We start from the raw sequence: 9,692 nt of genomic DNA, 5'->3' as shown, positions 1-9,692 counted from the left end.
TTTAAACTTCTTTCTGACACCACCAACTCATACATCTGTCCCTTTCTTCCCAGCCAGCCTCCCGAAATATCCCAAGATCTGACTAGCTCTGAACAATTTTTTCCCAGGGGGTTCCAAAGGCCAGGCAATAAATCCCCTGACTTTTTTTTTTTTTTTTTTTTTTTTTTTTGGTGCTGGTGATTGAACCCAGGGCTTTGTGTTTGCAAGGCAAGCACCCTACTGACTGAGCTATCTCCCCAGCCCAAATCCCCTGACTTTGAGCAAGGCATTCTCAACAAGAACAGAGAATGGCAGAGGAAGGGGCTTATGGCCACAGTGGATGGAGATACTGAGTATAGCAGTTTCTTTCAGGTGTGGCAGGGCAGGCAGCCTGAATGACATGTCAGCTTGCAGGAGGGCCAATTCTGTCTCCAGAGTGGCTGTCCAAGGAGCTTGGGACACCTTTGTAACTTCCCAACAGAAACCAACCCAATTACAGCTCTTGGATCCCAGATCTATGAGGTCAAGTGTGGCTAAGTGACTTGAAATCCCACAATCCTATGCTCTTGGAGCCCGAACCTACCCTACACCATATCAGAGAAGCCTGAGAATGCATGCCAAGTCATATGCACTGTTCTTTATTGTCACATGATACCCATGGGACAGAGGGGGAATGGGGAGGGGAGGCCTCTGGCAGAGAAATAGAAGGAAGAAGGGAGGGGAAACCATTTATTTTCTGCACTCTGCCCTTCCTTCCAGCTGACAATCACTGGGGTTTGGTCACCAGCTTTGGGCTAAGGAAGCGGAACCCCTTAGATACAAGCACAGTGTTGCGTGAGAAGGTTAGGTACCGTCTCATACTTGAAAGAGTAACCTCCATCTGAAGTGGTACGGACATGTAGGGGCCTCATGGTCCCTGGGAGGGCAGCACAGCAAGGCTGGGCCCCTGGCACCAAAGAAAGGGGCTGGACAGGGGTAGGGGGAACACCAGGGACTGGCAGGGGTAGGTCTGGTGGGGTGGGCAGTCCACAGCCACCATGACAGTAGTGAAAGATGAAGCTGGGAGGGTGCACAATCCAGCGGTCCCAGCCCAGCTCCTGGAAAGAGATGTTGAGTGCAGCTCTGTGGCAGTAGGCGTGGGCAGCAGGTTCCTCCGGAGGCCTCTGCAGCAGGCGCAGAGCAGCAGGAGACCAAGGCCAGGGCATTGGGGGAGTAGAGCGCCGAGCTCTCTCCCCTCCACTGGGTGGTCTGGCCCTAGTGTGGGCCACCAGGAAGGGTGTGGTCTCTGGCCTGTCTGAGCAGGAACAGAGAGGACATCGCAGCAGTAACACCAGGACAGGGTGAGTCAGCAGAGGAAGAACAGAGGTGTCCAGATGCAGCACCGCCCAGCGAGGGGGTGCCTGGCCCAAGAACATGGGCACAGCCATGGGTCCCCCAGATGACAGCACCAGCAGGCTTAGCAGGGGCCCAGAGCTATTTGAGACCACTGTGCTCTTCTTGTCTAACCCCGTATGGAACCACAGCTGGGCCGAAGTCACCTGTCGGCTTCGTGTGTGGTGGGATGGCCGGAAAACGTACGTGAAGACACCTTCCTCAGCCTCCTGGGCCAGCCCTCCAACAGCTGGCTGGTCCTCACAGCTGATACCTGAAAGGGACAGAAGCAAAAAGAAAGGGCAGCCCTGACCAGCAAGCCCTGGAACCCTCTCTCCTTGCCTCCTCAGGAGAGACATGGCCGATATTCACAGTGCTAATGATATGCCATATGCTCTGCTGAGGGCCCTCTCTGACCTGCAGCTCCTCCCAAGTCTTGGGATAACTGACATAGGCTTCCCATTTTTCACTTCATTATTAAAGCATTTAAAAAATACAAAACAGAGCTGGTGCAGTAGCACACTTCCATAATCCCAGCAACTCAGAAGGCTGAGGCAGGAGGATTGCCCGTTTGAAGCCAGCCTCAGCAACTTAGGAAGATCCCATCTCAAAACAAAAAAAATTAATAAAAAGAGTTCAGTGGTAAAGGGCCCCTGGGTTCAATCCCCAATATCTAAATAAATAAATAAATAAATAAGTAAGAATAAAAAGAATGGAAAAGAAGAAGAATGGAAAACAATATCAGGCCTAGAATTAGAATAAAACTCCTTGGTTTTAAAGAAGATATGTTTACCTGGTAAATGTTTTGGAAAGCAAGAGAAAGGAAAGGCCAAAACAGGAGAAATTCAATTCACCAAAGCCCTCCAACCATTGTGGATCATCCTCAGCGAAGCAGAATTACATGACAGGAAAAAATATATATACAAAATAGGTATTGAGGTATATAACTCAGTGGTAGAGTGCTTTACATTCATGAGGTCTTGGTTTAACACCCAGCACTGCAAAAAAAGAAAAATGAAAAGTGTACACACACACACACACACACACACACACAATATCACCAACTTCTCTTTGAGGTGGTTTTCCAATTAATATTCCAAAGAGCAATATTTAAGAGTCTCTGTCAGCTGGGCTCAGTGGCACACACCTGCAATTTGAGCAATTCAGGGGGAGGATTGCAAGTTCAAGGCCATCCTCAGCAACTTAGCAAGACAGTGTCTCAAAATAAAAAGAACTGGGAATCTGGGGATGTAACTCAATGATAAACTGTTCCTGGATTTAAACATCGGTACCAATGGAAAAAAAAAAAAAAAAAAAAAAGAAAAAGAAAGAAAGAAAAGTCCCTGTCACTCTCTACCTTCACCAATATTTAGAATTGTTAGACTTAACATGGGTGTTTGCTACATTACTCTTTATAACTCTGGGAATGTCAGAGGCATTATGTGATAAGTTCTTTAAAATAATTCCATTTTTAAAAGTCAGATTAACACACACACACACACACAGATACACACAGAGGACAGGAAGAAAGAGAAGAAAAGGAGGAGGAGGGGAAGGAGGACTAGGGATATAACAGAATAGAGGGCTGTCCTCCCCAAGAAAGAGCAGCTGGCATCTTTGCCCCAACATATACCTAGATGATAGTAAGTAATCATGAGCCAGCCCCAGGGAATTGGGTTTATACTATTACACAGGTTCTCTCATTATAAACTCATAAAATTGATTCATTTTGCAGATAAGAAACTGAGGCTTAGAGAGATGAAGTGATAGTCAACTTCTAAGTGGCCAGACTGGAATTCTGCCGGATTCCGGAACCACGCTTTTTCTCCAGCATGCTGCAAGTGGGCTGGGAGAAAGGTGGGCCAGGTGAGGCGAAAGCATGCCCAGAGGAGGGCTTTATTCTTTCAGTCAGTAGAACACGAAGACACCTATGGGGTGAGACAGGAACTCAAAAGAAGGTGACGAGCTTCCAACAAATCATCCTCCCGCCTCCCTGTTATCTCCTCAGGTCTCAGCTACCTGGAGCTGAAGAAACAAGGATTGGGGCAGGGAGCCGAGGCAGAGATAAGAGCCCAGTCCAGGCAGCTCTGCCTCTAGGAGCCTCCCATGTCCCAGTCACTCTATAGGCTCACCAGCTCACTCACTCCTAAGAAGTGGGCATTATTGCCCATTCAACAGATGAGAAGGCGGAAGCTCAGGGGGCTTTAGTAATTGACCCACTGATGCAAAGCCAGCTGAGTGGCAGGGCTGGGAGTCAAACCCAGGTCAGCCTGCTCCCAAGCCCATGCAGTACCAGGCTGCTTCTCAAAGTCACCCTGCTGGTCCCCCACCCATGTTACCTGTGGCTGGAAAAAGGATGGCCTGGGAGACATCCTCCTCCTCGGGCTCAGAGCCCCTGCGCATGGAGCCACTCACGGCGTGTCTTCGGGGCAGCCGCCTGATTCCAGGACTCCCACCTTCCCCCATAACGGCTGGAGGCCCCAAGGCATCCAAGAACAGGGCCCTCACCTTGGCCAGGACAAGTTCCCGGTCCAGCTCTAGCCCATGGCAGCCCTGCCCACCCTGCGGGGCCAACAGCAGGAGGAGCAGCAGGGGCAGCTGAGGCACCATAGCTCACCTGGCCCTGCCAACTGGAGAACCCACACCCTGCCCTGCGGGGAACCACACCCAGTCCTGTGTCCTCTCTGTCAGGGTCTGCCCAAGGCCTCTGCAGCCTCCTCTCCCCATCCCACCACCTGCCCTCTTCTATCCTTCTCACCCGTCTTCCCCAGCCCTTCCCACGCCCTGCAGTCCAAGTTACCCCTGCCCATGGCATTGAGACCTCCTATCTCTGACGCACAGGTCTGTGGCCCTGAGCCTTATCTCCCACTACTGCCAAGAATGTGGGGGAGGGGGCTGGGGAGGATGTTCACCCGGGGTGACCTGACCCACACATACAAACATACAGCCCCTTCCAGGTACACACACACACACACACACAGTTTCACATCTCAGCACCCAGCACAGAGGTGACACTAGGTGGGAGCTGGGTTTGGCCAGCTTCTGAAAGTGTCATTTGTCAGGAAGGGAGAATGCCAGCTCCCTTAGACCCTCTGAGACCCCTTTCAACCAAGCAGCTGCTGGGCTGGCCTAGGGGGAAGGGTTGGGGCTGCAACTAGAACTGGGGCTTGGGCGGGGGGCAGGTGGTCCGGCCTGCTCTATACTTAGCCTGGAGGAGCCAGTCTGGGCTCTTGTCCTCCAGCTGTGTCATCAGAGAATATTTTTGGGATTGGCAGCTGCAGGCGCCTCTGCCACTCAGGCCCAAGCCTGGCGGGCAGTTGGGACCTGGCTGCTGGAGGTGGGAGGGAGGAGGGGAAAGAGGCCCAGGCTGTGGGAGGGGGCTGGGAAGAGAGCAGGAAGCCAGGCCGCGGGCAGAGGAGGCTGCGGGGCCCCTCGCTGGAAAGGCAAACAGGAAGGACTGCCCCCTAAGCTCTGGGCTCTGGGCCGGGGAGTCTCCGCCGCGCGCCAGAGCTGCTGCTCGGGGCCGAGGGTAAGGAGGCGAGCCGGGAAGGGGTGGACGGGGGAGAGCTCCGCGGGTCCCCAACGTTCCCGCCTCGGGGACTCGCGCTGCTCTCCCGGCCTCGGCGCCACCGTCCCCCGCCCTTCCCCCGCGCCGCGGCAGGCCATCCGCAGCCACCGCGATGAAGGCGGTCTCAGGGGATCAGGGGAGTCCCCCGTGCTTCCTGCGTTTCCCGCGGCCCGTGCGGGTGGTAAGTGGCGCGGAGGCCGAGCTCAAGTGCGTGGTCCTGGGGGAGCCGCCGCCCACTGTCGTGTGGGAGAAAGGCGGGCAGCAGCTGGCCGCTTCGGAGCGCCTGAGCTTCCCGGCGGACGGCGCCGAACATGGCCTGCTGCTGAGCGGCGCGCTGCCCACCGACGCCGGGGTCTACGTGTGCCGCGCTCGTAATGCGGCCGGAGAGGCCTACGCGGCGGCCGCGGTCACCGTGCTGGAGCCGCCAGCCCCCGAGCCCGAGCCCCAGCCCGCCGAGCACCCGCTGCCACCGCCGGGAACCGGGGAGGGAGCCCCGGTGTTCCTGACGGGGCCCCGGTCCCAGTGGGTGCTGCGGGGGGCGGAGGTGGTGCTGACGTGCCAGGTGGGGGGCCTCCCCGAGCCCACGCTGTACTGGGAGAAGGATGGGATGGCCCTGGACGAGGTGTGGGACAGCAGTCACTTTGTGCTGGAGCCCGGCCGCGCCGCGGGTGGCCCGGGCGGGAGCCTGGCGCTGCGCATCCTGGCGGCTCGTTTGCCAGACTCTGGCGTCTACGTGTGCCACGCCCGCAACGCGCACGGCCACGCGCAGGCCGGCGCGCTGCTCCAGGTGCACCAGCCCCCCGAGAGCCCGCCGGAGGACCCCGAAGAGGCCCCCGCTCCGGTGGTGGAGCCTCTCAAGTGCGCGCCCAAGACCTTCTGGGTGAACGAGGGCAAGCACGCCAAGTTCCGCTGCTACGTGATGGGCAAGCCTGAGCCCGAGATCGAATGGCACTGGGAGGGCCGTCCCCTGCTCCCTGATCGCCGCCGCCTCATGTACCGCGATCGCGATGGCGGCTTTGTGCTCAAGGTGCTCTACTGCCAGGCCAAGGACCGGGGGCTCTATGTCTGCGCGGCGCGGAACTCTGCGGGCCAGACGCTCAGCGCTGTGCAGCTGCACGTCAAAGGTAGCGCCCTCTGAGCGTCCTGGGGCTGAGGAGGGGCCTCCAGCGCCCTCCGAGGCCCTTCTTCCTCGTGCCCCCGCTTGGTGCCCGGCGCTGCCCAGAGACTGGGCGACAGGTGGAAACATTAAATACCAGTTTCCTGCCTGCCTCTCACCCTCAGGGATTTGAATTCATAGGTCTCCAGGGTACTCGGGAATTTCTTAGCCTATTCCGAGTCACCAAGAAATGTTTGATGTACAAACGGTGAAAACCCTAGACCTCTCCTTCAGTAGTTTCCAACCTGTGGTATTTTAGCGCTTCCTCAATTGGATTCCCATTCGTAACCCCAGTATGTAAGACAGATAAAAGGAGCATTTTTCTTTGTCTAAACGAATAAGGCTAGGTCTAGATGTATAGGGCTAATAATCAGTGAGAACAAGGGGCTGCCATACTGAATGCACACATTTGGAGTGGAGACTGTACTTACAGTGGGTTAGCCTCTGAACCTATGGGAAGGCCCTGATGCTGACATTAAAGAAACTACCCATTCACAGGAAAGATATTCCACAAATTTTGGCCATTCTTTCGTTAAACTGCTCTTTAAGTTTGAAAAAAGAGAAAGGTTATGGAGAAAGTTTATTTTTCGAACTTGAATCACCAATAATATCTAATAAATGCCTACATTATTCATAAACAGAAAATTTATGGAAAACAGAAACATACCCCATACTCACAATGGAAGTTAAAGCTCTCCATAATAAGATTTCCTCACAACCTGAGGGGTTATAACCTTCACTGGTTATTACCCAACTTTCTCACTGGGAAAAAAATGTTGACAAATTCTTCTGAGCCCTGCCTGGCACTCAGTCAAGCATGTGGCACCTGGGCTGTGGCGGTGGCTTCACTGGTACAGCTTGATGTGCACAAACTCGCCAGGCCAGTGCTGAACTGGAATTCCATCAAGAAAGAAAAGCCCAGAGGGAAGGCAAGAGGAACTTCCCAGAGTGCCATAAAAAACTAGCTTCTCCAGCAGCTCAAGTTAACCTTCTGGTAGTTTCCAGCATCATATGTCTTTTAATTTTTTTCTTTTTCTTTTCTTTTTTTTTTTTTTTCTATTCTCTCTCTCTCTCTCTCTCTCGTTACTGTGTTTTTGAAAAGGATTAGAATACCTTAAAAATGAAATTCAACTTGGACCCTGCAAGGTGCCTCTGAGAGGCCTGAGGGAACAGTTTGAAAAGCACTGGACTGATCTAACTTCTCCCCTCCCTTTCCCCATTTTACAAGTAAGGGAACTGAGGTACAGGCCTTGCTCAAGGTGATGTGGCTAGCGAGTGTCAGGGCCAGATGAAAAGGCCATCATTTGACTTACCTTCTTGTGATTTAGGATTTTACGATTCCACATGCCTGCTGTCTCTGGGGAAAGAGCAAACAGCATGGCCTCACATGTGTTTAGGAGCCCTCTTCCTGGGCCGGCCTCTTTCCAGACCCTTCTCTTGTCTCTCCCCTCTCCGCAGAGCCCCGCCTCCGCTTCACGAGGCCCCTGCAGGACGTGGAGGGCCGGGAGCATGGGATCGCTGTGCTGGAGTGTAAAGTGCCCAACTCCCGCATCCCCACAGCCTGGTTCCGAGAGGACCAGCGGCTGCTGCCCTGCCGCAAGTATGAACAGATTGAAGAGGGCACCGTCAGGCGCCTCATCATCCACAGGCTGAAGGCAGATGACGACGGCGTCTACCTGTGCGAGATGAGAGGCCGGGTGCGCACAGTAGCCAATGTGACAGTCAAAGGTCAGCGGGCCAGTGGGAGGAGACCGAGGCCGAGGCTGTGGCTGGCAGGTGCCTAGACCTGGGCTGACAGCTTCCCATGCACATCCCAGGGCCCATCCTGAAGAGGCTGCCCCGGAAGCTCGATGTGCTGGAGGGAGAGAACGCGGTGCTGCTGGTGGAGACACGAGAGGCTGGGGTCGAGGGGCACTGGAGCCGTGATGGGGAAGAGCTGCCAGCCACCTGCCAGAGCAGCTCTGGTCACATGCATGCCCTGGTCCTTCCAGGGGTCACCCGAGAAGATGCGGGCGAGGTCACCTTCAGCCTGGGCAACTCCCGTACCACCACTCTGCTCAGAGTCAAATGTGAGGACATGAAGGCCTCTGCGCAGGAAGGACAGGGTGGGAGGGTGACCAGATGCCAGAGCCTGGGTCAGCAAAGTATATTCAAAGACAGGGCTGTGGGAGGCTTGAGCAAGACTCAAGTGCAAACCTCACCCTTGTCTCAGGCGTCAAGCATAATCCTCCAGGACCTCCTGTGTTGGCTGAGATGTTCAAGGGCCACAAGAACACGGTCCTACTGACCTGGAAGCCTCCTGAGCCACTTCCTGAGACCCCCTTTATCTACCGGCTGGAGCGGCAGGAGGTGGGCTCTGAAGACTGGGTCCAGTGCTTCAGCATTGAGAAAGCTGGAGCCGTGGAGGTGCCCGGGGACTGTGTGCCCTCCGAGGGTGACTACCGCTTCCGTGTCTGCACGGTCAGCGAACATGGCCGCAGTCCCCACGTTGTGTTCCATGGTTCTGCTCACCTTGGTGAGTGAGTCCAGTCAGACCCTGCCTGTCAGTGGCTGTGCCCCAAGTCATGTCCTCCCATCACCTCTCCTCCCTTTCCCTGCCCTCGTCCCTGTCCTCATGTTCTTCCATCTGTCAGCACAGTCCTCGCTTTCTGGTTTCTGCACTCTGTCCCCTTTCTGGTTCTGATGGCTGCACTCTGTCCCTACCTCAGTGCCTACAGCTCGCCTAGTGGCAGGTCTGGAGGATGTGCAGGTATACGACGGGGAAGATGCCGTCTTCTCCCTCGATCTCTCCACCATCATCCAGGGGACCTGGTTCCTTAACGGGGAAGAACTCAAGGGTAACAAGCCAGAAGGCCAGGTGGAGCCTGGGGCCCTGAGGTACCGAATGGAGCAGAAGGGCCTGCAGCACAGACTTATCCTGCAAGCCGTCAAGCACCAGGACAGTGGAGCCCTGGTTGGCTTCAGCTGCCCTGGTGTACAGGACTCAGCTGCCCTCACCATCCAAGGTGGGTGCTGATGGGGCCCCGAGGGGATAGACAGGGTTGAGACACAGAAGTTCTGTTGGCCAAACACAGCAAATGCTGGTCCCCTTTCTCACAGACTAATAAGCATCCACGATAGGCTCATATTGAGTGCTCAGAGACCCAATAGGCCAATTGCAACCTGTGTGCAACATACGGGCACTCATTCTCTCCATAGCATCATATCCCAATTCTCTGGAGCGTTTTGTGCTTTATAGAAGTCCGTCACATTTGTCATATTACTTGGGAGGCAGGGACCCTGGCCTCTAGTCCCTGACTGCTTCCTGCTCTGTCATAGCAGCCTCCTGATGTGCCAGGCATCGTACTAGTCCCTTGACATTAATGAACACTATCCTCTCAACAGCCCTAGGACATAGTTTCTTTTGTCATCCTCATTTTAAAAGTGAGAAAACAAATACACAGAGAGGTTAAATAACTTGTCCAGCATCACAAAGCTAATGAGTGGTAGTATTGGATCATGAACCCAGGCAGTCTGACTCCAGAATTCCCTCATGACACTTATTGGGACAAGGAAGGACAGAGGATGAGGCATCCCCAAGGATAGTTGGAGTAGGGTGACTGAAAATTCAAGGAACAC

At 54.6% G+C, this 9,692-nt stretch overlaps 2 protein-coding genes across 8 annotated transcripts in view; one reads left to right on the top strand and one right to left on the bottom strand.

Annotated features, from left to right (window-relative positions):
- Positions 1-596: 596 nt before the first annotated feature.
- Inha (inhibin subunit alpha) lies at positions 597-5,984 on the bottom strand. The gene is made up of 2 exons (XM_047543318.1): positions 3,690-5,984; positions 597-1,624 (listed from the first exon to the last, which is right to left on the bottom strand). Exons 1-2 carry the CDS (start codon positions 3,958-3,960, stop codon positions 792-794), a joined length of 1,104 nt encoding a protein of 367 aa, XP_047399274.1. The 5' UTR covers positions 3,961-5,984; the 3' UTR covers positions 597-791.
- Positions 4,720-9,692, top strand: part of Obsl1 (obscurin like cytoskeletal adaptor 1) — a 26,540-nt gene continuing 21,567 nt past the window's right edge. For 4 of the 7 annotated variants that reach the window (XM_047543310.1, XM_047543311.1, XM_047543312.1 and 1 more), the window contains exons 1-5: positions 4,720-6,042; positions 7,533-7,802; positions 7,892-8,143; positions 8,287-8,589; positions 8,783-9,079. In XM_047543310.1, the coding sequence (XP_047399266.1) occupies positions 5,031-6,042; positions 7,533-7,802; positions 7,892-8,143; positions 8,287-8,589; positions 8,783-9,079 (2,134 nt within the window). In that variant the 5' untranslated portion in view covers positions 4,720-5,030. The remainder of the gene's footprint in view (positions 6,043-7,532; positions 7,803-7,891; positions 8,144-8,286; positions 8,590-8,782; positions 9,080-9,692) is intronic. The other 3 variants (XM_047543313.1, XM_047543315.1, XM_047543314.1) reach the window with 3 other exon arrangements.

Source organism: Sciurus carolinensis, chromosome 3 (assembly GCF_902686445.1).
Source record: "Sciurus carolinensis chromosome 3, mSciCar1.2, whole genome shotgun sequence".
NCBI classification, from domain to species: Eukaryota; Metazoa; Chordata; class Mammalia; order Rodentia; family Sciuridae; genus Sciurus; species Sciurus carolinensis.
The sequence above is the reverse complement of the archived record's forward strand: the minus strand, read 5'-3'. Positions and strand labels throughout refer to the sequence as shown.